Genomic DNA, 25,385 nt, shown 5'->3' with positions numbered 1-25,385 from the left:
ACAGTGATGAACAGATCGCTTTGCACCTTAATAATTTTGGACTTTGCTTTACCCCTCCTTCGATTCGCAACTTCCATTTGTCTGCTTTTTTCCTTCATTTTGAATCGACGGCTCTATTTCAGCACAGTGCAAAATGTATTCTCTTTATTCGTGGGGGTCGCCGTTCGAGCACGACGGCTTGTATTCGTTTGACCCGTCGTGTGTCAGCGTCCAGGCGTATCTCCAGCTCGCCAAGGCTGATTGGCAACTGCACCATGTCAACAACAGCGGGATATCGCCCACAGGGTGCCTGCCTGTTCTAACATGTCAGGACAACATCGTCGAGTCGGGTTTCTGGCATGTTATCGAGTTCCTGAGGCGCGAGGGATACGACCTGGACAGCGCGCTGAATGCGGAGCAGACCTCACAATCCACTGCCTACATATCTCTGGTCCAAGATAGCCTTGTCGATGCACTGCTGTTCAGCTGGTACATGGTTTCTGAGAACTTTGTTGACGTGATCCGGCCGCGGCTCGCCAAGCTGTTTGGATTCCCGCTTAGCCTTGTTGTCCCAACGCAGCTCAAAGGCTATGCGGAGGAGCGACTTAAGGCCCATGATATACAGGACAAGAAAGACGACAGGGACACCACAAAGGTAACTGAGGCAGCTGCCGGTGCAAAGTCAAAGATTCCGCGCATTTACCTGCTGGCGATGGGCGGGTTCCAGCGCCATTCGGACGAGTCAGCACACCCCATTTACAAAGAGGCTGACCGGTGCTTGGATGCGCTGTCAAGGAAGCTGGGCAGCAAGCAGTACTTCTTTGGTGATGGCCCATCAACGCTGGACGCAGTCGTGTATGGCTACATTTCGCTGATCCTCTACCCGGAGCTGCCTCAATCGACACTGAAGCAGATCATCACCTCAAGGTACCCGAATCTCGTTACCTTCTGCGACAGAATCCACAGCCAGATGGCCAAGCCAAAGACTGTCGCAGGCGGGAGTTGGATTGAGGGACTTGGCGCCATTGTTAAACAGCAGGTTTTGCGTTTTGCGACTGTGCCCTCGCTGCCAATCGGTTCTGACAAGCCTGACCCGCAGCGCGCAATCAAGGTCAGGTCGGTTGTCGGCGGCCTGTGTGTATTCTTCGGCTACATCATCTATAACGGCATTCTATCGGCGCCCCAGCAGCAGAAGAAGAAACCGGTGCTCGAAGTTCCTGGGCTCAGTGTCAACGAAGTGCTATCAGCTGTCCGTTCATCAGCCAACTAGTATCACAGGGTACTATTGCCTAGCTTCAAAAAAAACATATGCAGATCTACTTGAACAGTGTTGTTGGCCTAGTGCTGTTGGCTGAGGATGCAAAGTACGGTGCAAGATCCTCGTCAGCCTCGATAGTGGCATTGAGCTTTGCAATCTCGGGGGCGTTCTCGGGCTCAAACAGCTTAAGCTTCTTTTCCAGTGCACGCGGGCCCTCAGAGCGGAAGAACTTGAAGAACGCATATGCGGCGATGTCAATGTACGACGTCTTGTCGCCAATATAGTGGCCGTTGTTGCCGTTATCGCGCAGAGCCTGGGCATGAACAGCAGCCAGCTTGCTAGCATCTTCTGTGTACTTGTCTACCAAGATCTCCTTGCGAGCACCCGTTGCCTTGCAGTACTCAAAATGGTACTTTAGTACTCCAATAAGCTGGTCGCGCAGCTGCTCCTGGCGTGCGGCCTGCTGCAAGTCAGTGGGCATTAGGCAATACTTGCGAGCAAGGTAGCGCTCGATTGCCTGCGACTCTGATAGCACAAAGGTGACCTCGCCATTGGCATTTTTTTCGACCAGGACCGGCAAATGCCCAAACGGCTGGTTCTCCTTCTCCTCGGGCCAATCGGGGAGCTCTTCACACCAGTCAACCTTGAGGAAAGTAAGCAGCATGCGGATGGTCTCGCCGTAGCCCTGCACGTCAAAGTAGCGCAAGACGTAGGATGTGCCGTTGTTGTCAGTAGTAAGCGTCATGGTTGATAAAGTGAGACTGAAGAGCGATTCACTTTGGAGCGGGAAATTTCAAAGGCATGGTATTCGTCAGCCAGATTGTGCCGCTTTATACATGTAGTGCTTGCATACCAGATTAGGGTGTGGTTGGCGCGCTTTCCCACGAAGGCCACGCATGGCGGACATCTGGCAGGACAACAGTGATGGTCAGCAGGCTGGTTGCCACTGCGTGTCCCCTGGGGCCCCTTGGCCTCTGTAAAGGCCGCATTCTTCATGGGGGAGTTGCCAGCACGCCAACCTCACTAAGTATGCTGCACATAAAGCATACTGTGAGAATGTCCAAAAGTCAGATGGACAATTGTATTCTGAGCAGACACTAATGGCACTGACCTTACACCTAGAAAACTACCACATAATAGTCACATTCTTGGTCTCCTGGGCAAAGTACCGCTCGAGCGCAGGCTCAGCCTCAACGGCAGCAACAACCTTGGCAAACTCGGGCACCTTGTCTGGCTCGTAGTAGCTGGAGAGGTCGTCGTTCTTGGCCTTCGACTGGGTCCTGATGAACTTGAGGAATGCATACAGAGCAATGTCGATGTACGAGATCGAGTCGCCGACATAGTGGCCGTTGTTTCCGTTCTCTTGCAGCGCCTTCGAGTGGAACTTCACCATATAGGTTGCCAATTCGTCGTACTTCTCCTTCAGCTTGGCTTTGCGATCCTCATCATCAGCAAGATGGTAAACGATGGACGTGGTCCAGATATCTTTGAACTGATCGCGCAACTGCTCTTGGCGCGCCGATGCCTGGAGCTCAGTTGGAAGGAGTCCGTACTTGTGTGCAAGGTACCTCTCGATGACCATCGACTCAGTGAGCTCAAACACAACCTCGCCATCGCTGTTCTTCTCGAGCAGGACAGGCATACGGCCAACTGGCTGGTCAGCCTTTGCCGCCGGCCACTCTGGATTCTCCTCGGTCCATTCGATCCCCTTCAGATCAAGTATCAGCCGAGTGGTCTCGCAAAGGCCTTGTACGTCAAAGTAGCGGAGGGTGTAGGACAGCGAATCTTGAGTAGACATAGCGGCTTGTAAATGCTTGGTAGATAGGTCTGTAGTTTGTTCAGTCAAAAAGGAGAGCCTGGTGTCCAGCCGCATCAGGCTGTATGTTTTTCCAGCTTTTATAGCTGGTGCCCCTCGACGATTACGCAAACACCGACACGCTCTCTAAATACAATATTCCGATGTGCGGATGGGGCGTTGCTGATATTGTTAGCGCCAAGGTGGAGGATCAACGCGCATTGAGGAGTAATGTCGGAGCAGATTGTCGGAACAGTTCACAATCTGACAAATCCAAAGCTTTTATGCTGATACGGTAAACAGAAAACACTAGGCGCGTGCGACCTTCTCCTTCGTTGCAAAATAACTCTGCAGAGCCGGGTCTGCCTCGATAGCAGCAACAAGTTTCCCGAACTCGGGCACTGCCTCCAGGTTAAAGTGAGCAGTGAGCTCAGCGGAGCCGTCCTTTGCCGACTCAGCACGGATGTGTACGACAAATGCATAAAAAGCAAGGTCGGGGTACGTGGTCTTGTCGCCAAAGAAGTGACCATTGCCACCGTTGTCCTGAAGCGCCTTGCTATGAACCCGTGTCAGGCTTTCGAGCATCTCGTCACGCCTGCGCACCAACATCTGCTTGAAGTCTCCATCAGAATGCATGGCATAGCCCATAGCAACATATGTGTCATAGAGCTGGTCACGTAGTTGCTCCTGGCGAGCAGCGAGCGTGGGATCGGACGGCATTAGATTGTACTTGCGCAAGAGGTAGCGCTCGATGACAAGCGATTCGGAAAGAATGAAAACCACTTCGCCGTCAGAGTTCTTCTCGACGAGGACTGGCAGGTGCCCGAATGGCTGCTCTGCCTTCTTCGCCGGCCACTCAGGATGCTCCTCAGTCCACTCGGCGCCGACAAAGTCAAGCAGAAGGCGGATCGTCTCTGTAACACCATGAGCCGGGAAGTAGCGCAGTACATAGCTGTTCAAGCCAGTCATTTTCAGGTTTCTGGTGGTGATGCTTGTAGGGTATGTGGCGAGGTATAGGCACGCAATAGCCGATGCTGATGTGCTGTATAGTATTGGACCAACGCTGCGTTTCGGGCTTTTATAGCCTATGAACCATGCATGAAGGGGCACCTGGCGGTGCTATGCTTTCCGCACTATGAGGCTGTGCCAAGGCATGATGGCTTTGTGGCCAAGCACTATGGACTCCGCTTGGCACGCAGTCACTTTTATGTCACTACACTAGTCATGCGTTTGGATCTCGCTTCTTCCACACCAACCCCACCACTGTCTTATGCACAGCGGATTTGTGGCAAATTGGACTGTGGTGTGGAATGCCAATGCCAGCATAATCCGAATGTAAGATTGGCATAAAATCAGCTTGGCAACGAGCGGAATTCATAGGGCCAAGGCCAGTGCTCTTGTCTACAAGCAGCTAATGATAGGGTGCTAGTATAGGAATAGGTTGTAGGATGCACGGGCCGGCTTCGGGGTATAGTCTCTATTAGGGAGTATCACCCTCAGGCCAGCTCCGCCCGCTGGCTGGATAAGTACGTTGATAATGATTAATCAGAATTTAATGACATTCAAATGAATGTTGGTCACTATTGAAATGAACTAAACAGTTGGGAACATGTTTCTCAGGCTATAGCCATCTTCTGGCGAGTGGCAAAATGGGACTGCAGGGCCGAGTCAGCCTCGACAGCAGCGATAACCTTCTCAAACTCGGGGGCATTCTCGACTGAAAGGAGGGACGCGAACCCGTCATCATTCTCCTTGCTGTTGGCACGGATGAAGCTGACCAGGTTGTAGAATGCGATATCAACATAGGTAGTATTGCTACCGATGAAGTGGCCGTTGCTACCGTTCTCGCGTAGCAGCTTTGAGTATGCGCTGACAGCAGTTTTTATGAGAGCGACAGCATTCTCCTTCCGCTTCGCCTTGTCAGCATCCTCAGCACCGTCATAGTACACAATACTGAGGAGAATATCAGTGAACTGGTCGCGCAGCTGCTCCTGGCGCGCAGCAGCCTTGGCATCGGTGGGAAGCAGACCAAATGTACGCAGGATGTAGCGCTCAACAGCCACAGACTCAGAGAGCTCAAATATGACATTGCCACTGGCGTCCTTCTCGACCAGGACAGGTAGGCGGCCAAACGGCTGTTTGCCCTTGGTTGCGGGCCACTCGGGATGCTCCTCGGCCCACTGGGCACCGACAAAGTTGAGCAAGGTGCGGCTGGTCTCGGCGAGTCCGGGCAGATCGAAGTAGCGCAGGATGTAGCTGGAAGTGTTGGCCATTGTCGATATAAGCTAGAGGCTATAGTTGCCGATATGTTCTTGAGGAGGTTGCTATTGATGAGGTGTGGGATGGAGGGAAGCCATCCTGTGCTTTTATACCAACCCAGACTGCTTACGTCGTCTGCGGTCCCGTATCAGCCAAGACCGCAACGTCAGCACTCTGCTACCTGGATATCCCAGCCATTGTAGCCAGACAAAGGGGCAATCAAGCCTATGTCTGCTACCACAAAGCCATGACATATTTGTCAGCTGTTCTCATTAGTCAGTTGGAATTCCATAGAGCGATATGTAAAAGTCCAAAGTAGCAGACACTGTAATTGACAGCAAGAAAAGGCGCTCTATTTGGGTGTTTTCCATGTACGAGGGATCCATCATGCAGCAGTTGTGGTGCTGCCTTGCATGGCTGACAAATTCCTTATCTTTGGCAAAAAAATCCACCAGCACTAGCTAAGGATGATTTAGTCATATTCAGGAACAAGGTCAAAGAAACAGCTAAAGCCGTGACGCACGCCTACGCTTGCCCGCAAAGTGATCTTGCAGCGCTGGCTCGGCCCTGACCGTGTCAACAACCTTGGCGAACTCGGGCACGTTTTCTGGGTCAAAGACCTCGGCAAACTGCATGCCCTTGTCCTCAGCTAGAGTGCGGAGGAAGCTGACGAATGCGTACAGCGCCAGGTCAACATAAGATGTCTTGTCTCCAAAGTAATGGCCGTTGCTGCCATTTGCCTGCAGGACCTTGGTGTGGAACTTGATCAAGCACTCGGACAGCGAGGAGTACTTATTAAGGAAGTACTCGCGGGCAGCTCCCTCGCTCTCGATTGCATATACAGGAGAGAACTGGATATCGACCATCTGATCGCGCAGCTGCTCATGTCTGGCGGCAGCAGCAGGCTCGGCAGAGATGAATCCAAACTTTCGAGCAAGATAGCGCTCGATGACATGCGACTCGGTGAGCTCAAGGACCACTTCTCCGGCAGGGTTCTTCTCGATTAGGACGGGCAGACGACGCATCGGCTGCTGGTCCTTGGCAGCCGGCCACTCTGGGTTCTCCTCGATCCAGTTGGCGCCGCTGAGGATGAGCATAAGACGGGCAGTTTCCGCGATTCCGACGATGTCAAAGTAGCGGAGGATGTAGGTATTCGAGTCGGTAGCAGCCATCGCAGTCGTCCGAGATGTTGGAGTAGTGTGTCTATGTGAGTGATAGCGGAAATGCTCTGTAGATGCAGAGCAGAAATGTTCACACGATCGCAAATTAAGTACTCTTGATGGCTCCGGATAAGGGGGAGTTGCAGGCAGCACCGACTGGCACATGACGGCCAAGCACTACTGCCCACAGTCTGCTATCTGTGCCTAGAGCTGGCTCAGCCTATTTTTAGTGGCAGCGACAAAGCAGGAGTACCGCCCTCTCTCCTACAGAGCTATGGATGTCCATGTGATAGCATGATATCATGGTGATTCCAGAAATAAATCCAGCTAGGATCTGTTTGCGCCCAAAAACTGATGAACGATCCAGTTATCAAAGCGACATGTAGCACGTATCTTTGCCTACCTATATATAAGATTTTATAGTCTAAAAAGTGTCCGACCGTCCGCTAGAATCTTTTTAGCTGGTTAAAAATACATCTCTTTTTTAACTTCAAAGCGAGTTTGGGTGACTTGCTCTGTAAACTCCTTTTGATCTTGTGCGGCATCTGACCTCATCGGTGAAACCAGGGTGACAAGTTGTTATTGTAGTGGTCACAGGTCTCCACTATATATCTCCATTGGTTCAGCGCAAGAGCTGCTCTCATTGCCGGTCGGCCTGATAACTTCCATGGTATCATCATGGTGGTCATCACCGGCTGCGCAACCCCCTTAGGATATTTATTTATGAGCACCTATTGAATATGGCCATGTAGCTCCTCTGGTGGTTATGCAATATTTGTGGGTTTATTTTATAAATTAATTTGTCTTATGAACATGCGTAAGTGGTAGTATTTGGGCCACAATGGACCCAGTCTGTATAGACTGATTCAAGAGACTGTATCGGTGCTAAGGACCCCAAAAACCATCCAATCCAGATCATTCTTAATAAAAAGTTCTTAATGCTATGCATACACAATAAAGCAAAACTAAACAGCATCATTTCTCTTCTTACTTGCCTATTGAATTTCTCAAATGAATATTACCCGCAGCACTACTGCCATAAAGACATCACTTGGTGGTATTGGCTTCCGTGATTCTATGTTGCCCCGCCTAGAGCAATTTGTACACAGCATCAATATCATCAAAGAGCATACATACATGCTTGCACGATGGATATTACTCCATCAACTAGCTGACGGGGATGCTTTTGACCCTTCAATACTTGTGAAAAAGGGATTCTTTCATTCAGTTTATTTATTCATTTATCGCAACCTGAAGGCGAAGACTGTCATATCTGCCGAGGATTTCGTCAACCAGAAGGACAAGTCAGAACTGTCGAGCGCAGATTTCGGTGATATAATTAGATACCATATTTATGATTATCTATTGCATAATGGCGATATCGAGCTACATGGCGTGTGCGAAATGAATCAAGTAGCGACATACGTGGATACCGAGCTGATGACAGCATACAAGAACAACATTGTGTTGCACTATGGCACTTGCCTACAGCGGATTCTGGCCAAATTGATTGATATTCGCAGCCGCAAAACCACACTGCACAGTACAATGGGCAATGTGTCCAAGGCTGAGTTCAATAATGCATGTCAAGTATGTATTTACATACCTGCACAGAAGCTCTGCCAGGCAGTTGCCTCTAGACACCCTGATCTCAGTGTGTTCACCCCACCGATGCTTGCAATCTACAACAAGCTGGCACCAGTGCTTAATGCCTATGATGCCAAGTACAGATTCGCCAAAGACAGCCGATACTATGATGCCAAGGTAAATCCACTTAAGCATCTGCATGCATATATTTGCCTATGCCAGCTTATTGAGAATGAGCAGCTTGGCAAGTCTCCCCCCAATGCTTGCCTCTGCGGACATCATGGATCCCAGGCCATGTGCGCTTAGACAAGCAAATAATCAAGCAGGTGTTTATTTCGAAAACATGCGAGCAGGTTACCAAGATCAACGCAGCAAAGAGGGCAGCAACAGAGGCAAGGAAAGCAGTAGAAAAGGGCGAAAATTGGCCAAGAAGGCTGCACGCGAAGCAGCAAAGATGCCATCAGATACAACAGAGGCCACTGCAGCACTTAACAATGCATATGCACCAGTACCCCCAGTCTGTGCACACGACCCGGTCCAAGGGATCACACAACCTGTGTGGGATGTGTGGGGCCGGGTCGCAGATCTAACATCAAAGCCATCTAAGGCGCATGGTGATAGAAAAATTAATGTAAACTGAGGCATTATATGCAAAGTTTTATAAATAAGAAATGAGAAAATACTAAGCGGCTAAACCGATAAAGAAAAGAAAAAAAGAAAAGTTCTTTCAGAGAGAAACTCAACGTCACATAGTTGGTGGGTTGTCTAGTCAGGATTTTCCTCACAGTGACTTATCGATGGACTACACAGTTAGTCCAAAAAAAATCGGCTAGTGTCCAACAAAATTCTACGGAATGGCAACAACAGATGGTGTAATGATATGCATTTTGCTACAAGACAAGATAACCAAGGCTGATGGTACAGTAGATGCTGATGGTGCAGGAGGCGATGCTGTGGGAGGCGATGCTACAGCTGACTGTCGCTATATCCACTGGATCCCACAGCCAGAGCTGCAGAATCTGAAAGGCCGCTGTGTATTCATCGATCCAGGTCGTGGCGATTTGCTATACATGATGCACGAAAATAGCAGCAATGGGAAAGAGGGTGAGAGAATGCTCTACCGCTACACATAGCAGCAGCGCAATAAGGAGCTCAAGCTGTGCCACTATGACAGGATTCGTTGGGCTACAAAGGATCAAGTCCCAGAAGATGCTGTCCACAGAGCAGAGGCAGAGCTTTCCAAGCACTGCTGCCGGACCCTTAGCCCAGCAAAATTCCGTGCCTACGTTGCTGCCCGTGCATCTGTGCAGTGTGTCCTAGCACCGTTTTATGCCAACACAATGGCAGCACAAAGGATACCAGAGCAGCAGCCCACTAAGTCAAACAAGCAGCACCAAAGGCGCTGGAAGGCCCATCCGGGTGTCAGTACCAGTCCCAAGGTGTACCCGCTTCACCGCAAGCTGCGCCTTGATTCATTCATGAACCAGGCCCGTGCAGACCACAGGCTTGCCGCGAAACTCCGGAGCAAGTTCGGTCCAGACCCAGTGCTGATCATGGGCAATTGGAGTGCGCCGATGGCCCGACACCATGCGCCGATTCGTGGCAAGGGATGGCGCGACAAGTTCAAGCACCATGGCTTTGAAGTCTATCTGATCGACGAATTCCGGACATCGTCGATGTGCCCGTTCTGCTGCGAAAAGTCGCTGCAGACATTCCGGCATGTTCCCAACCCGCGGCCCTACCAGAGATCGAAGAACCCAACTGCGAAGTGCCATGGCCTTCTCCGCTGTACAAGCGAGTCATGTAAGCGGGCCATGGCACAATACAGGCGGGCCTATTCGTCTCGGCTCTTGAACCGCGACCTCGCAGCAGCTCTAAACTTCAGGCTCATTTTCCAGTCACTCTGTGATTCAGGCAGTATTCCTGAACGGTTCCGTCGCTCTACAGCCATTGCTGCCGATGCTTTTGGCACCATTCCGGCAACAAAGGAGCCAGACAAGAGGCGTGTAGCAGCAGGCGATTCTGTTGCCAGCAGCAGCGAGCCAGCGCTGAAGCGCCTACGCTGAGCAGGCCACCATGGTGGGAGATGTCCATGATCGACATTGCACCAACAACCATCTGACACGTTCAAATGACCGGTTCGCCGTGATGCCCTTATCGACGTGTCAACCCATGCTGACTAGCAGCCGAGCTCGCATCGCGAGCAGAGTATTTCTAGTAATGTCTGTAGATATCTAATCGAAGAGTTGAAAAAAGGTCTACTACTCGGTCTTTGGGATAACCTTGATGCCGTATTCGGCCAACTGCGCTGGGGTTGCCTGGGCAGGCGACTTCATAAACAGGTCTCTTCCATTGGCAGACTTTGGGAAAGCAATGACGTCGCGCAGACTGGCAGAATCGGTCAGGATTGCAATAAGCCTATCCAAACCAAGCGCAATACCGCCGTGCGGCGGGCATCCATGGCCCAGGGCAGTGACCAGGTGGTTGAAGCTGGCCTGGATTTCCTGGGGCAGCTACACAGCACGGTCGAACAAACACAGGTGTTAGCTGGCATCCTCCAAATAGTTGGCTATTTCAAAGGAACAAGGCACGTTGTGGCAGCAGCTGGTCTTACCTTGAGGATTTCCTTGAAAATATACTTTTGCACAGCCGGGTCATGGACACGAATCGACCCACCACCAAGCTCGACGCCATTCAGCACCAGGTCATAGTGCAGGCCATGGACCTACGAAGGGACATATTGCAGGACAATTGTTAAGAAGCACAGTGCTGTAGGAATCAACAAGCAGAGACAATGTCCAGGAACTTACCTTTGTCGGGTCAGTGTACAACAACGGCAGATCCTCAGGGACAGGGGCGGTAAATGGGTGGTGGGTGGCAGACAGCCTCCCGTGCGCGTCGTCCTCCTCGCAGGTGAACAACGGAAACTCCTCAACCCACAAAAAGTTGAAAGCATCCTTGGGAATGTCCAGCTCGCCCTTGGCTTGCAGCATCTTGGCAGCCAGTGAGCGCACGCGACCAAGGGTGGTGTTTGCAGGGGTAACATAGGAGGACCTCTCACTGACAAACAATAGGTCGCCATCGGATACATGCAGTGAGGCGAGGATGGAAGACAGGTCAGCTGCTGGAGACGCTGCCTGATGGCGCGCGAGCAAAGTGGCTTTATTGAGCCCAGTGACAGTGCCCCTGCTAACCTTGTGAATTGAAGTAAACTACAACCATTGTAGAGATACAATGTTAGTAGGATGGGCACTATATGCATGATTCGGTCATTATCTTTTTTTTGGCGGCGAATGGCAGCCAAAAGAGAAATATCCGGACGTCACTTACCCTCGACTCGCAGTTGCTCTGGCTGTTGCGGATCAGGTCGGCGAGGGGCGCTAGCTCCTTTGAAGAAAAGATATTGGCACCATTTGGCACCACAAGTATCTCGGCTATCGCATGATCGGCGGGGCTCGACAGCTCTGGGACCTGGGCAATCTAGCATGTCATGCAGTAGACGAAACGAGGGAAAGAGAAGGTTTAGTCGACGTGCCAGCGCTGGAGCGTGCAGAAAACCCGCGGCTGCACGGTGCCGGGAACTTCCGCAACGACAGATCCCCTTGGCTCATGCCCCTTATCAGTGCGCGTATGGCGCCATTTCCACGCCAGCTTACCTCCAGGCCGAATCTCGTATCTGGTTTATCCGAGCCGTACTACACAGAAGCAGGGTAATTGTTTGCTGGAGGTGGGCTCTTAGGGATAAAGTTGATGGGATATATGCGTGTAACGCAGATCGGCGGCTTCCCGGCTGTGGTGTCCCCTGTTTGGTACACCCAAGCACGGCTTTTCTGGAAGCCCAGCCCTACCTTGTTTGTTGCCTCGGTGAAGGAAATGTGCCTGAAGGGCGCTTTCACGTGAATGCCCCTGACCTCGCTCCAGACGCGCTGGATCAGGCGCTCCATCAGGTCCTGGATGTCGGCCTTTGCGATGAAGGACATTTCGACATCAACCTACAGGCAAGACAGCAAAAAGATACAGGCGTCGCAGCGTTCCACAGGCGAGCGCCATGGATAAACGGGTAATCATATCGTCGGTTTCTCGACAACAGAGGAGCTAAAGTTAATGCACGGCCGATCCGTCATAATATTTTGAAAACAAGGAAGCAGGCTGGTTCGCCTGCGATGTTCCAGGGGTGTGCCAAGGACCTGTTTGTTTGTCTCCTATGCTCCCAGCGCTGTTGCTGGGCCGGCTCGCATCCACGTACCTGTGTAAATTCCGGCTGGCGATCAGCTCGCAAATCTTCGTCTCGGAAACAGCGCGCGATTTGGTAATAGCGGTCGAACCCCGCCGCCATTAGCATCTGCTTAAACTACATATTTCCACGGGCCCGCGTCTCCGCGAGTTAATTTCAATAACAGACGTGAATGGCAGCACAGTTTGGCGGTTGGGCAAATGAAGCGGCAAGTAGGGACCACCAGAATGCAAAAACGGCAAGCTTCACCAGGATAGCGCAGTCCGGAACAGTAGTCCAGAGCAACAGTCGGTCTAGTAATACGTGTGTAAAACAACAACAGAAGGCGGCTAAAAACTGCCTCATTAGCGGGCCTTCAGAAGAAGCCAATCCACGCCCAGCCAAACAGAACCGTGGCGAGCAAGGGGGCCATGCAGTGCGGACCTAATGTCCGAACGCCGAATATCCAAAAGCGCCAGCATGCTCCCTGCTGCTGGCCATTGGGCTTACCTGTTGGGGGCTCTGCGGAAGCGCATAGCAAGAGCCAGGGTCGATCCTTGTTGGGACAAGGAACTCGCGGGCGCCCTCAGGCGTGGACTTGAAGAGCGTGGGCGTTTCGATATCCACGAATCCTACGAATAGACAGGCGTGTTTATTCAGCGCGCTGTGGTGGGGGGATGTGAAAATTCGGGGCAGCAGGAGCCGTCTTCGCGCAGCAACCACGGAGAAATCAATTACTGGGGCAGCAGTCTCATTGGCGACATGGGCTAGGAATTCAGTCGAACTGCATGTAAAATTACAGAACGCACGACTGTGGTTCGTCTGTCAGCGCTGAGCCAGCCGGGTATAAGGGGATCGTCAGCAAAATGATGTAGTGTTGTCTTTTTGGTTGCTGCTGTTGGGGCGTACAGCGAGAGACGCAATCGGGGCGACAGGACAGGGTCAGAAAATACGCGCGGGCAGGCAGCGCACGAGCGCAACAAGCTTTGGAGAGTGGTGGGTGAGTGTGTGTCTGCGTCTGCGTCTGCACGTTGATGCGTGCTGCATTGCGCTGTGCTGTGGCGACGAAGTTTCTTTTCCAGTGCGGTATTCCACCGTGTACAGCAAGGAAAAATGCAAGTGTAGGAGCTTACCGTTTTCGTCCATAAAGCTCCTAATCGCCATGGTTGCCTTGGAGCGGGTGCGGATATTGCGTTGCAGCTCTGGTCGACGCAGATCCAAGTACCGGTGCGCCAGCCTGACGTCTTCACCGGGCTACAGTGGTGTGGAGGTGTGGGTGTGTCGGGGGTGGGCAGACTGCCGTCGGTAAGCATGACGAAGGAGTGATCGTGGAGGCTAGTCATATGCTGCGCCTCGCTATAGCCGTAAAGGTAAAACGGGTGGCGGTCGGGGGAGGCTTACCAGCTTTTCCTTGATGTACGGGCTGAACGGGAGGCTTTCGGTGTGGTTGAGCACCTCGATGTTGTCGACGAGCAGCTCAATCTCGCCGGCGCCGTCCTGCTTGACAGTCGCCTCGGGGCGGCGCACAATGGTGCCCTGCACGCCGATCAGCGTGTCAGGATTGAGCTGCTCCAGCACGCGCTTTTGCTTCTCGAAATCGCCCACCTTGCTCTGCTCGGCGAGCAGCTGGATGCTGCCGTAGGCGTCACGCAGCTGCACAAACACAAGCGTGTCGGAGAGCACACGGATGTTTTGCGCCCAGCCGCAGAGCTTCACCTGCTGATCGATGTGCGACGCGGTGAGGTCGCCGCAGGTGTGAGTGCGCAGGTGAGTAGCGAGTTTCGGATGTGCCAGGCTGGACGAGAACCGGGCATGCGGGGCTACAGTGAGGAAACGATGGACAGGGGTATGACGCACGAGACGCGAAACACAGCGAGCATCGAGTGCGCAGGCAGAATGTGAGTGCTGTGGTCCCCTTTCACTTTTCCCTTTCTGGGCTCGGGGAGACGCCGAACAATAGGGGCTGATGTTTGGCGACATGCATGTGCACACATAATCATTTTGTGCTAAGGAGAGGAGGACATGGCTCCCGGCTCTGTGTGGGGAGGCTTCTCGTGATTTTTCATCGGCGAAAGAATGCCACCATGGCCATATGACCTTGCATATAACACATATTGGCTGGCGTGGAGGGCACAGGTTGCCCGTTTTGGCCAAAGCAGAAGCACAATCTGCGGCTTCTGTTTGAGGCTTTGTGCATAATAAAAACACTCATGATAATGACTTGCCTGCACGTAGCATCCGGCCGCGGGATTGCGAGAGGGGGATTCGCAGCATGGTTGTCTTTTGGCGGGACGAAAACAATAGTCACGGGAGCGTTCAGCTTTGAACGTCAGAAGCAGGGGTTTATGTGGTAAAGGCGGCTAACGCAGAACTCGCAAAGAGAGAAGGAAAGCTCGCGTGTGCTTGTCGGGGGAATGCAGCGAACGCAAGGCTGGTGATGATACACGAAGAAGAAAAAGCAAATATTCCGAGGGATCATCCAAAGAGCACAGAATGGCTATGCATGCGGTTTTTGCCCATCCTTCCCATGAATACAGCAAGGATCCGCTAGTATAATGGGCACAGGGACCCTAGGGCTTGCCCAGAGTGCAGGGACTTTCACAGAAAAGCGTGGCCAACAGTCGCCTGCTCTGAATGGTACTGAAAATGGCAGGAGCCAGAAGCGGGAGGTGCGTTGAGATTTCTTTATTTTTTGGTTAGGGTTAGAGAGGATGGAAAAGGCAATAAAAAAGTGAATAAAAATTGAAGTTATTTACAACCATTCAAGACAGAGTTGAAATCCCTTTCTTACGCTTCCTCAGCTAGAATACCCGGGACGCTGGGCACCAGCGGCAGTGGCTGCAGCGACAGTCGCGGACGAGACCTGCGACGGTTGCTGCGGCTGCTGCGTGTGGATGCCGGTGGAAGGCCAGTATTGGTTGGCGGCCGACATGTAGGCAACATGGTGCTGCTGCTGCTGCTGCTGTGACGGCATGCCCTGGGCATGTCCACTATTGGCTACCGCCACTGCAGCTGCCACCGCTGCTGAGACGGATGTGTTGGAGACCGACGGGGTTCCGGGGGTGGACAATCCATGTGTCGGTGTCTGCGACTGTGAAGACTGAAAGTTCGGGAGCGGCTGCTGCTGCTGGCCCGGCGTCTGGTGGTGGTAGCTGGCGAGGCTGCCCATTGTCGGCATGCTGGACGCGGCGGCTGCCACTGCAGCGGAGATCCCGTTCACCGGCTGAGGTGTGTGGGGAGCGACGTTGGCAGCGATGGGCGAGTGGTGCTGGGAGTGGTTGTTGCTGCCGGGGTACGAGCCGTAGCCTGCGACAGCCGCAGCATATGCTCCCATCGAGTTGTTTGAGGAGTATGCGCCAGGCATGCCTGCGGCGGCAGCGACGACCGCCTGCTGGCCGTTGTAGTACTGCTGGAGGTACGCTGTGGCATGGTTGACGCCGGCGGGCGAACCAGAGTGCAGCTTGCGATCGAACCCGTTGTCAGCACCCGACATGCTCTGTGCAGCGGCGGCGGCAGCCGCAGCCGCAGCGTCGTGGCCCGCAGCTGTGGCGCTGGGAATGACGCTAGGCGCAACCTGAGCCGCGTTGGCAGCATACGCCTGGCGCGGCTGCGACATGTAACTGTTTGACTCGGTCGGGGTCGGCTGGACGACCTGGTTGTTGGCGTCGGGCAGCTCGGGCGCGTTGAGGCAGGCCTGGATCAGGTTCTTGCCCTCAGGCTTGGTCACGATGGGCTGCAGCTTGGGCGTTGTGAAGGTGTAGACGAGGCCGGTCTCGGACACAACCAGCAGGAGCACCTGGGTGCCTGTCAGCGTGCTGAGCTCGAACGCTTTCTTCATGATGCCCGCCTTGCGCTTGCTGAACGTGATGTGCCGCCGGCTCTTATCCTCGATGTACTCGATCTTGATCTTGCGCCGACCGGCCCGCTTCTCGTCTTTGGTGTCGCCCTTCGCGTTGCCCTCAGACTCGCCGTCCGACTCGTCGTCCTCGCGCGACCGCTTGGCTGATGGCGTCTGTGTGCGCGATGAATCCTGGGTCTGCTGCTGGTGCTGGTGGTGGTGCTGGTTCTGCTGATCCAAGAGCAGCGCAGTGGCTGGATCGTTCGGGTAGACGCCGGCCAGCTGCTTGGCCGGGTCCTCAGGCGGGAAGGCTGCGTTCATTCTAAAAGCGTGGTGATCTGCCGACGAGTGCGTGGGGGTGGGAGCTGCTGTGTCTGTAGAAGAAATCGAGAGGTTGTCAGGGTATCCGAGGGCCTTGGGTTCGTAAGCGCCGTACATTGAACAGAATAGCGGGGGAAATAAATAAAGTGTGCGAAAAAAGAAGCAAAAGAGGCTCGATTTCAATTGTTGTTTAGCCGAGCTTGCGAGCGCACCCTGCTATAAATGGACAGACAGAGGGGCTGTTGATTTCAAATAAAGCTGAATAGCGCTAATGAGACAGGGACAGCCTCCTTTGTGCTGTATAGCTTAACGGTCCAAAGTGTGTGGGGATGTGGGTTTGATGGCGGTCTGAGGCACAAGACAGGGCCGTGGCTGTAATCTATCAGAGCCTATGTGCTGGTAATTTTTCCGGTATGGCAGTAGTAACAGAATATGCGGGTGGATCGAGCACCGAAAATAATAAAAGCGAGACTAGGATGGAACGATTCGATATGCGAGCGATAGAACAGCCGCCGTGGGAGTGGTGTGAGTGCGTGCGTGCAAAGGTCGGGTCGGGCCAGGCCAGCACTGAGTGTGGGGGATTTGGTGCGAGGGGAGAGGTGGGGCTAAAAAAGGCTCGAGTGCAGAAAAGGCAATGTGATTATATTGCAGAGGATAAAAAGTGTGAGCAAGTGGATGAAAAGGGAAAAAAGGAGAGAAGAGAGGAATAGCTTTATGTAGAGGCAATGTGCTCGACTTTTTGGAATGGAGCAAATGTCCGCAGATTTATTCGGCTAGCCCAAAAAGCGCCCACCAGCACGACCACCAAGGCAAGGAGAAAAATTTTTTGTGCTTGCCTGTGAAAAAGGCCCAATATTTCGCAGACTGTGGAGGAATTAAAAAAGGTACGCGCCCGGGGTTGCCAACCACCCTATTGGAATTGTCTGCACTGGTGTCGTGCTTCGCTCCGGGATTACAATGAACATCAAATTTTTGCCTTATTGCTAGCAAAAAAGTTAGGCGACGGCGACATGTTTAGAACTCGCACATTTCAAACGGGGCGGGTGCGGCACACCCCTCCCCGCCCTGGAGGGACCCTCCCCTCTCCGCGGGCGCCCAACAATTCGTAAATTATTGCACTGTGACACCCAAGCCTCCTTGCTTCCGAAAGCGAGCCAATCCGGACGGGCATCCCCGCCTACACTTTGGGTAGCGAGGGGTTTTATTTTCCTCGCTGCAATTCTGGGGAGGCCAGGGGGGTTGCTTATCTCTCGGCCCAAGGCTGCAAAATAAAAAACAACTGGGTCGTATGTTTGCGGCTCACGGCTTTTCTCACCGTCACTGTGCGAGGGTGGCCCCGCCAGGACGCAGGCGCCTCATTCGCGCGCGATTCCCATCCTCCTAGCCTTGCGCTTGGCGTAACCATGCTGCTGGCCAGTCACCTCGCACACCATGATCTCACCCATGGCCCCTCAGCCTACGCCAGTGGCTCCACTGGTTGCACGCCCTGGCTGCCTTGCCATTTCGAGGAACAGAAGCGACTCAGAAGCCAACATGTCCGCTTTCAATCAATCCCTGGACCAGCCCGGACTACTCGGCATGTCGTCTCTTGGAGGCACCAGGAAGGCACCAGGAAAGCAGCGGTCCGCGCCTCCTCTCTTGCTGGCTTGTATCGCTTGCGGCATCATCGGTGTGTTTTTCCACGTCGTTGAGACGCCATGTGCAACGCGGGGGGTGGGGAGGGAGAGGCGAAGGGTAGATCCCGAAAAGAGCTAATTTAACAGGCAGCAACGAGGGAGGCGAGTGGCTGGTGGCATTAGAAAAATAATTTGATAATGATAGTCGTATGCACTTCGGAGGAGCAGCTGCAGCAATTTTTGGTAAACATGCGCAAAAACCTGTTGCGCAGGCAATTAGCGAGCTGGCATGCATACACGGGCACGCACATCCGCATACCAGCGACTATGCCCAGCCCAGGCTTCGCCTGCTACGCCATCTTTTTTCCTTGCTGCGTCGAATCGACGGGCTGCCCGGTCTATCGTTGGTGACTTGTTTGATCCGCAAGCGCTTCTATTAATAACCCAGCTTGGCCTGTTGCTGATATGCAAAGAAGGAAAGGCTGAAATGGCCCGGGACAAGATGGCTTGATGTCAAGGCATAGCGCTCAGAGTTGTTTGGGTCCGGACTTCATATACAATATCCACGCCATGCCCTTGCGCAAGGAGCACAGCTGATGCCAGCAGCACCAGCACCATCGTCGTCGTCACCATCACGGCTGCTCTTCTTGACCAGCATAATTGATGTGCGATCGTGTGCTGTCGGCATCAATAGTTGCCATGTTAGGAAAGGGTGATATAGACTAGCGGGGCACAAGGGCATCTACGAAACATGCCCTCTCCAGGACGGAGCGATTCAGAGATCGCACTCCCAGCACACACAATTCGGTCGCTCAATATGCGACGCACTATTGCTATTTTCTTCATTCCAAAGCAAAATACCTAGCAGTGGGCGGGCAATAAGTTCAGAGAAAACCGAATTATGAGCGATGCATTGTTTGCAACGAGCACATATTGTCTGGCAACTCGACCTTGCGCGGGTGTGGGCGTCATTTTTCCGTAGCCAAGACACTGCTATCGCCCTCTGCTCTGGGCTGCTCAGCTGCCCAAGAGGCAAAATTCCGCCTGCCAGAAATGTCCATGACGTGCCATGTTCAGACATTAAGCAAAAATGCACTGCAAAGCGCCTGGCTTGCCGATGATTTTCACTCTTGTTGTCTCTCGGGAGTGCGTGGGAGCAATTGTCAGCCTGACATTTGCCCTTTCGGCGAAATGAACCAGCACCTATTCATGTCCCCTCTGGAACGCTCGGTACAACAAAAAACTCCTTTGTTGCGTAGCTTGCCGCAAATAATCCTTGTGGGCGATGAACTGGCGTTTGAAAACAAATGTGCAGCCAACCAAAGCGCTCTTCTTGGCGGCAATTGTGTCTCCACACTGTTCGCCTTGGTAACGCGAAACAAAACGAACGTCGTTTGGGAATAAGGAGCCCGAGAATTGTGACAGTCAAGCTTGCAATTCTTTTGCCTTGTTCATTGTAGACCTCACGGACCGCCAGATGCCTGCTATTATCTGGAAATGCAGTCCATATATGAACGATATTAGCGTTGGCCAACCTAAAACTGGCCATGCTATTTTGTTGCTCCTTTTGCGTCCGTTGACTGAGCATCAGCAGATTCTGTACTCGCCCAAATTGACCAAACCGATGAGCCCATGACGCCCCTCTTCTGCGTATGGATGCCTGGCTATTCTTGTGCAGTGACCAATATCCACCCCGGAAGAGGCACTCCCATGTCCAGTGGATATCCCAGCCAATGCACTGCTATTAGCGCAGCGATCCCTATGCTTTGGCTCTGGGCAATTCCACCACCAAAGCGCCAGAGGATCCAAATGCCACCATTCGCGTGAGCCTCCCGTTCTGGGATTTTTGTCCGACACAGGCTGTGGAATTAAGAACAAGCGCGAAATTTCGTCCAAATATGCTGCTTGTGGGGAACCGCATATTGTGCACAGAGTGCTGCATTCTAGCCCACTCGGAAAAGGGCTTCCTTTTAGAGGAGGTTTCTGAATGGCATGCTCGTGTGCTATGACAGTTGCGGTATTTGGGCACGAAGGTAAATATTGCATAGTGCTTTGACTTTTCTATGAAGGAGGCGTAGGTGCTGTTTATTGGGAAATACCAGTGTCTGAATGGATGCCATACGGTAAACAAAGGTGGACTTGCTGGGCTGTGTGAGCAACAAGAAGACTGGAGAGGTGAATGGCCCAAGCAAAAAATCATTGTAAAAAAGCTTGGGCTGGCAGAGTGGTGGTGGCTGGGTCAGAGCGGGGGCTGGAGATGTCGCATCTGTTTGCGACAAACACGATCATCAAAACTCAGCCTTGAATTTGTTGTACATTTCATTCTTGCAGTACGCAATGAAGCACATATCCGAGTCGGTGACCTCGAGATTGTCGTCAAACAGCGCGAACAGTGAGTCACTGGTGCTCAGCACGTACGCTGCGGTTTGGAACTCACGGTAGATGCCAAATAGATTGCGCATCGACGCCTTGCACAGATTGATACCCGGCTCGAATGGATCCTCGATAATCCAGGGCCGGCTTATGACGCGCGGTCTTCCGCCCAGCAAGTGCGACATCGGCAACGACGTGGTGCCTGCGCGCGCTGATACTGCGGAGCCCAAAAAGTCGTGCGCAATGCCGTAGTGGTAAAAGTAGCCGTACAGAAGCTGATACAGTGACTCAGTGTTTGGACTCTTCCACTCGGCCACAGCCGGCTCGTAAAAGTGCGTGTACACGCCGCACTCGACAAAATCTGGCAGCACCTCGTCGGTGTTGAAGCATTGGCCGTTGTACAGCGCAACCAGCTTGTTCTCTGAGAACAGGCAGTCCTCGGGGTTGTCCAGCGTCGTCAGTTGCTGCAGCGGCGGTATCACGCCGCGCTCCTGTAGAAAGGCCAGCAGCATGACCGTATAGCCGTAGCTGTTGAGCATCCCGTTGGCGGCATCGTTGATGCGCCGGCACTTGGCCCATTGCTTGATGGTGACTATCAGCGGGCCCACACGCGGATCGCACCTCAGGTACGCTGCCAGGCATGCAGTCTTGATATGGCCCATGGTGTTGTTGAGTGTGATATCACAATCAATGCCACTGGCCATATCGACACACTCGATCATCGGGATTCGCGCATGCGAAATAAAGAAGGCGTTGGCTATGCCGAACTGATCCAGACGAAGACTCAGGGCGCGCATCAGCACCTTGTCAAGGCCGATGCCGCCAATCTGCAACGCAATGTCGAGATCGCTCCCGTTGCCCGACAGCCCCAACTTTGATGACCCAAATAGGTTTGCCTTGACCGGGAGAGTGGTCACCGTGGCAGCTGCCTTCTCGATCCGGCTCAAGATATCGGTGACCAGAAACTGTGGAGGACTTGTCGTCGCAGACGTCTATGGAAATAAGAAGAGGCCATGTGATTAGAGAATATGCATTGTCCCATGTGTCTCATGCATCACCCGAGCAGGCAGTAAAAAGGAATCAGTTGCCCGCAAACCAGCACAGGTTTCTTACTCTGGCAAACATCGCAATCTCGAACGTGATTATCTCGCTGTCCTCTAGAGTCGGAGCCAGCGTATCGTACAGCTCCAAGGCCGTGTCAGCGATCAGCTTCTTGCGCATCTTGTCGTGCGAATACTCGTTGCCCAGGGCAACCAGGAAGTGGCGGCCGCACGGCTCCGTCAGCACAAAATGCGGGCCGAACGTCGGGTGTCCCAGCCACTCGCCAATAGGGCACCCGAGGGCCTCCTCGTCGAGCCCCTGCTCGGCCATGTAGCGCAGGATAGCCATCGATGAGACAGTGGGGTCTGCGTTCTCCTTCACGTAGTTCAGAATAAACTCGAACAGCTCAATTTGCGCTGAAATGGACGAGCTGCTGCTATGAAGATACGAATTCAGCTGCCTCTTAGTCGGGAACCGCGGAACCCTGTGATGGTTTGGTTCTTTCTTCGTCATTTGGTGGAGTAAATTGGCTCAAAAGTGTAATGGCGCGAAAGCGAGAAAGAGGAGGTGAAATGACTCAGGATTCTACTGGTTTATCGTCTTGGCCCTGGTTTTGGTGCAGGCTTTTTTATGGTTGGCAGACTACTGTGGCCTGGCTGAGGGCAGCTTTAATTTAGACTCGTGAGTCTGCGTCCCGAGTTTACCAGTCACAGACAATGAGAGCACGAGCTTGCAGCCTCAGCCTGCTCAGATCAGTGAGTCTGTGCAGTCAACCCGTGGCTCAGACTGGCCTATGCTATCACAGCCATTGTCGGTGGTACCAGGAGTTCATGGAACGTATTGGCAATCGGTATATCTGTCGAACAGATAAGCCGATGCCGGGAGAGGAGTCACGATGTCTTGTCGATCCAGATGCACCTATCGGTCGCACTATTCACTGGGAGCTGCTTTTGCCTTCAGCCCTCTGCGAGACGCGATAATCGGACATTGACTTCGGCCATGCAGCGGTCCTTGCGCCCTGCCAGCTGCACCTTCTGACAGGATAAACGAGCTGGAAAGTCCGTCAGGCTTATCTGACCGAATGCCGGAGGGATGTGCGTGTGGGAAACAGAGCATTTGCCTGCCAGCTATCATGCACTGTGCGTGAGGTAGGCGATGGCCGCTTCATCAGATGTCCGACCTTGTGTGTATGTGGTTGCTCCTTCTTTTCCACGCATCTTTCTCAATTTCGCACCATTTTCGGAAGTTCCGATCAAAAGGACAAGGCAAAAGGCACTCGCTGCCCGCGTACCACAATAGCCACGATTGGCCAGAGCGAGCGAATCGCCCTCCCGCTCAGAGTGTAGGCTAGGCAAGAGGAATAGCGGGATCCTCTAACACCTTTCACAGCTATTTGTTCACCTGAAGAAAAAAAGGAGCGTTGTCAGATAAATAGTCAGCTGTGCACTTCAGCTGTCTTAAAAAAGAAAAACTATGAGCTTTCGGCCTTTGCATTCCTCTTCTTCTCCCAACACTTTCCACTCTAGACCTTTTTCGCCACCTGATGAAAGCGGACAGAGTCCAGTCGAACTGACAGACCTTACAATACACACAGACATGGGTCGTATTGACGGCTACCGCGAAGCACCCTCGCCCGACCAGCCGCTGCTCCGCAGCGAGTTCTCCAGCATAGCGTCGCGCGAGAGCTCAAGAGAATTTAGCGAGGAAGGATTGGCACAGCACCGTGCATCGACGGCATCGGCCGAGGAACTGACGGACTTTGAGCAGGCGTGGGGACAGAGACGTTACGGCTACCAATTCCTGGCGCTGGTGTGTGCACTGCTTATTTCAGGTAAGCAACCGCTTTGCGGGGGAGCTGGCTAAGGGCTTATCGTAGGCAGCTCTGAAGAGAATAGAGCAATCCCTCCCCCTGGCTGAGCGATTATCGCTGGGAGGGCTCCTGTAGATGTTGCTGGATTTTTTTTTGGGGGGGGGGAGGAGGACAGCTTGGGTGGTGGAGAGACCTGGTGGTGGGATGGCACTAGTGATACAGGTCTCAGCCTGTGGTTGTACTTGTTTTACTGGGCATTGGTCGCTGACTTCCCCTCCCCCTCCTGCGTATCAGGCAGGCCACTCCTTTCCGCCTTTCGCTCACGCGCAACTCCTACCCCTCCCTCCTCCCCAGTTCTGTTTAATGCCCAGCGTTCGTTCGGCAGGTCACCTTGAATTCCTCAGAGTCAGCTGGCCCAGAGCGGGCGGCAGTGGATGGCTTGCTGGCTTGCTGGCTTGCTGGCTTGCTGGGTGAATCAGTGACTTTCCAGCCCCATGCATTAATTAATTTCACTTTGTTTCCTGATTCTCGGTGGGCCATTCAACTTGGTGTATAGTTGGAAGCCATTACTCGGCGCATACGCTGGGAGCACTAAAGTCAACAATCAAGAAGGTAAGAGCACAAGCAGTTCGATGCAGGCGACAGCTCTCTGCATTCAAATGCATGCAGGTGCAGGACTCCACAATTGATGCTGGCTTTTTTGCTGGACATTAGGAGTACGGAATAACCAACACGCAGTACGGGGCGTTGCAGTCGACGGTATCGGCGGTGAATACTATCCTGCCGGTGCTGGGCGGGCTGTTTATTGACTCGTTTGGGACGACCTCGGGATCGCTGATCTCGACGTTCCTGATCATGGTGGGCAACCTGATAATCTCGGTGTCGACGCACAGCCGGTCGTTCTCGACGATGGTGGTGGGGCGGATTCTGTACGGGCTCGGGTCAGGGACAATAATCGTTGTGCAGGAAACCATCCTGGGCAGCTGGTTCAAGGGCAAGGGCCTGGCAATCACCATTGCAATCCAGATCACAACGTCGCGGGTGGCGTCGTTCCTGTCGATGGGCACGGCAATTCCGATCGCCGATCGGTTTGGGTTCTACGGGGCCGCGTTCTGGGCGAACTTTGTGGTGTGTGCGCTGTCATTCGCAATCAACATCGTGTACATGGTGACGATGCGGCGGATCCGGCGCGAGATGTCAGCGGAGGCGGTGGAGCGGCTGCGCAAAAAGCACCGCTTCAACCTGCGGCTGGTGTTCTTCTTCTTCGGGATATTCTGGATGATCATCGTGGAGTCATTCACGCTGGGCGGCGGGTGGACCAGCTTCCTGCATATTAACAGCGAGCTGGTCAAGTTGCGGTTCGGTGCAAACGACGCAGTGGCGGCATGGTCGGCCAGCGTATCGCAGATCATGCCTATATTCCTGGTGCCGTTCCTGGGGTGGTTCTTGGACCGGTTCGGGCTGCGCACAGACCTGCTGGTTCTCTCGACAGCGACATTCACGGTGTCGATGGTGCTGCTGGGGTTCACGATGGTCAACCCGCTGGTCGGGCTGGTGACGTTCTCAGTATCACTGGCGCTGGGCCCGCTGGCGGAGATCACAGCGATTTCGCTGCTGCTACCGGCGAGCTCGCTGGGCACGGGGCTGGGGATCTACAAGTCGGCGACGAACATCGGGTCAACCATCGTGGATATAGTAGTGGGAGCGCTGCAGGACAACGGGCCAAAGTCGGTGGCCGAGAGCCAGCACAGCTACCGGTACGTGATGGCGTTTTTCGTCGGCTGGGGGGCGCTGTCGATGGTGGTGGCCACGGCGATCTTTGTCGTCGACCGGTTCCAGTGGAGCGGGCTGCTGCGCGGCAACGCTGCTGAGCGCAAGGAGGCGCTGCATGCTGTCAAGGACAAGATCAACGAGCCACTGCTGCTGGCTGCGGCACCCAACTGGCGCAGCTACGTCCGCAAGCGGAACGTCTTCCCGCTGGGCGTGCTGGTCGTGGCGTTGGTCACCAGCCTGCTGCTGTTTGCGCTCAAGCTGATGTAGCCAGCGCTGCCTTATTTATTTACTTTATCTGTATCATTCACTTAGCATTCATTCTGTTGCTCAACTAAGCATAAACAATCCATACAAAAGGCATC

The 25,385-nt window shown here is 53.3% G+C and overlaps 13 protein-coding genes across 13 annotated transcripts; 5 read left to right on the top strand and 8 right to left on the bottom strand.

Moving 5' to 3' along the window:
- Nucleotides 1-52: 52 nt before the first annotated feature.
- On the top strand, nucleotides 53-1,410 carry DL89DRAFT_121713 (uncharacterized protein). The gene has a single exon (XM_040883216.1). It carries the CDS (start codon nucleotides 134-136, stop codon nucleotides 1,247-1,249), a length of 1,116 nt encoding a protein of 371 aa, XP_040744733.1. The 5' UTR covers nucleotides 53-133; the 3' UTR covers nucleotides 1,250-1,410.
- Nucleotides 1,273-2,088, bottom strand: DL89DRAFT_121711 (uncharacterized protein). The gene has a single exon (XM_040883215.1). The coding sequence runs from the start codon at nucleotides 1,980-1,982 to the stop codon at nucleotides 1,296-1,298; it is 687 nt and encodes a 228-aa protein (XP_040744732.1). The 5' UTR covers nucleotides 1,983-2,088; the 3' UTR covers nucleotides 1,273-1,295.
- Nucleotides 2,089-2,094: 6 nt separating this feature from the next.
- On the bottom strand, nucleotides 2,095-3,035 carry DL89DRAFT_291768 (uncharacterized protein; the record flags this gene model as incomplete). Its single annotated transcript, XM_040890231.1, has 2 exons — nucleotides 2,095-2,194; nucleotides 2,371-3,035. The coding sequence occupies 2 exons, from the start codon at nucleotides 3,033-3,035 to the stop codon at nucleotides 2,095-2,097; spliced, it is 765 nt and encodes a 254-aa protein (XP_040744731.1).
- Nucleotides 2,869-4,164, bottom strand: DL89DRAFT_282676 (uncharacterized protein). The gene has a single exon (XM_040889703.1). It carries the CDS (start codon nucleotides 3,999-4,001, stop codon nucleotides 3,342-3,344), a length of 660 nt encoding a protein of 219 aa, XP_040744730.1. The 5' UTR covers nucleotides 4,002-4,164; the 3' UTR covers nucleotides 2,869-3,341.
- A 403-nt stretch (nucleotides 4,165-4,567) lies between these two features.
- On the bottom strand, nucleotides 4,568-5,615 carry DL89DRAFT_266233 (uncharacterized protein). Its single transcript, XM_040887011.1, has one exon. The coding sequence runs from the start codon at nucleotides 5,303-5,305 to the stop codon at nucleotides 4,649-4,651; it is 657 nt and encodes a 218-aa protein (XP_040744729.1). The 5' UTR covers nucleotides 5,306-5,615; the 3' UTR covers nucleotides 4,568-4,648.
- Nucleotides 5,616-5,784: 169 nt separating this feature from the next.
- On the bottom strand, nucleotides 5,785-6,783 carry DL89DRAFT_266232 (uncharacterized protein). The gene has a single exon (XM_040887010.1). It carries the CDS (start codon nucleotides 6,461-6,463, stop codon nucleotides 5,798-5,800), a length of 666 nt encoding a protein of 221 aa, XP_040744728.1. The 5' UTR covers nucleotides 6,464-6,783; the 3' UTR covers nucleotides 5,785-5,797.
- Nucleotides 6,784-7,676: 893 nt separating this feature from the next.
- DL89DRAFT_266221 (uncharacterized protein) lies at nucleotides 7,677-10,258 on the top strand (the record flags this gene model as incomplete). The annotated part of the gene is made up of 2 exons (XM_040887009.1): nucleotides 7,677-8,069; nucleotides 9,744-10,258. Coding segments are annotated over exons 1-2 (316 nt in total), but the record flags the coding sequence as incomplete, so codon positions are not given.
- On the bottom strand, nucleotides 10,259-14,721 carry DL89DRAFT_244944 (aspartyl-tRNA synthetase). Its single transcript, XM_040885077.1, has 11 exons — nucleotides 14,477-14,721; nucleotides 13,653-14,071; nucleotides 13,385-13,505; nucleotides 12,762-12,883; nucleotides 12,285-12,389; nucleotides 11,887-12,030; nucleotides 11,695-11,733; nucleotides 11,369-11,518; nucleotides 10,849-11,250; nucleotides 10,653-10,763; nucleotides 10,259-10,551 (listed from the first exon to the last, which is right to left on the bottom strand). Exons 1-11 carry the CDS (start codon nucleotides 14,523-14,525, stop codon nucleotides 10,300-10,302), a joined length of 1,914 nt encoding a protein of 637 aa, XP_040744726.1. The 5' UTR covers nucleotides 14,526-14,721; the 3' UTR covers nucleotides 10,259-10,299.
- Nucleotides 14,722-15,903: 1,182 nt separating this feature from the next.
- On the bottom strand, nucleotides 15,904-16,182 carry DL89DRAFT_201662 (SRF-TF-domain-containing protein; the record flags this gene model as incomplete). Its single annotated transcript, XM_040883984.1, has 1 exon — nucleotides 15,904-16,182. A coding segment is annotated over one exon (279 nt), but the record flags the coding sequence as incomplete, so codon positions are not given.
- A 3,932-nt stretch (nucleotides 16,183-20,114) lies between these two features.
- On the bottom strand, nucleotides 20,115-22,023 carry DL89DRAFT_266215 (PAP/OAS1 substrate-binding domain-containing protein). The gene is made up of 2 exons (XM_040887008.1): nucleotides 21,513-22,023; nucleotides 20,115-21,391 (listed from the first exon to the last, which is right to left on the bottom strand). The coding sequence occupies exons 1-2, from the start codon at nucleotides 21,951-21,953 to the stop codon at nucleotides 20,315-20,317; spliced, it is 1,518 nt and encodes a 505-aa protein (XP_040744724.1). The 5' UTR covers nucleotides 21,954-22,023; the 3' UTR covers nucleotides 20,115-20,314.
- Nucleotides 22,024-22,054: 31 nt separating this feature from the next.
- Nucleotides 22,055-22,458, top strand: DL89DRAFT_121584 (uncharacterized protein). The gene has a single exon (XM_040883214.1). The coding sequence runs from the start codon at nucleotides 22,157-22,159 to the stop codon at nucleotides 22,418-22,420; it is 264 nt and encodes an 87-aa protein (XP_040744723.1). The 5' UTR covers nucleotides 22,055-22,156; the 3' UTR covers nucleotides 22,421-22,458.
- A 455-nt stretch (nucleotides 22,459-22,913) lies between these two features.
- On the top strand, nucleotides 22,914-23,316 carry DL89DRAFT_256252 (uncharacterized protein; the record flags this gene model as incomplete). Its single annotated transcript, XM_040885429.1, has 2 exons — nucleotides 22,914-23,249; nucleotides 23,272-23,316. The coding sequence occupies 2 exons, from the start codon at nucleotides 22,914-22,916 to the stop codon at nucleotides 23,314-23,316; spliced, it is 381 nt and encodes a 126-aa protein (XP_040744722.1).
- Nucleotides 23,317-23,962: 646 nt separating this feature from the next.
- DL89DRAFT_266213 (MFS general substrate transporter) lies at nucleotides 23,963-25,379 on the top strand (the record flags this gene model as incomplete). The annotated part of the gene is made up of 1 exon (XM_040887007.1): nucleotides 23,963-25,379. A coding segment is annotated over exon 1 (1,126 nt), but the record flags the coding sequence as incomplete, so codon positions are not given.
- Nucleotides 25,380-25,385: the final 6 nt, after the last annotated feature.

The sequence above is a fragment of the Linderina pennispora genome (genome assembly GCF_002104995.1).
Source record: "Linderina pennispora strain ATCC 12442 chromosome Unknown DL89scaffold_4, whole genome shotgun sequence".
Taxonomy (NCBI): Eukaryota; Fungi; Kickxellomycota; class Kickxellomycetes; order Kickxellales; family Kickxellaceae; genus Linderina; species Linderina pennispora.
The sequence above is the reverse complement of the archived record's forward strand: the minus strand, read 5'-3'. Positions and strand labels throughout refer to the sequence as shown.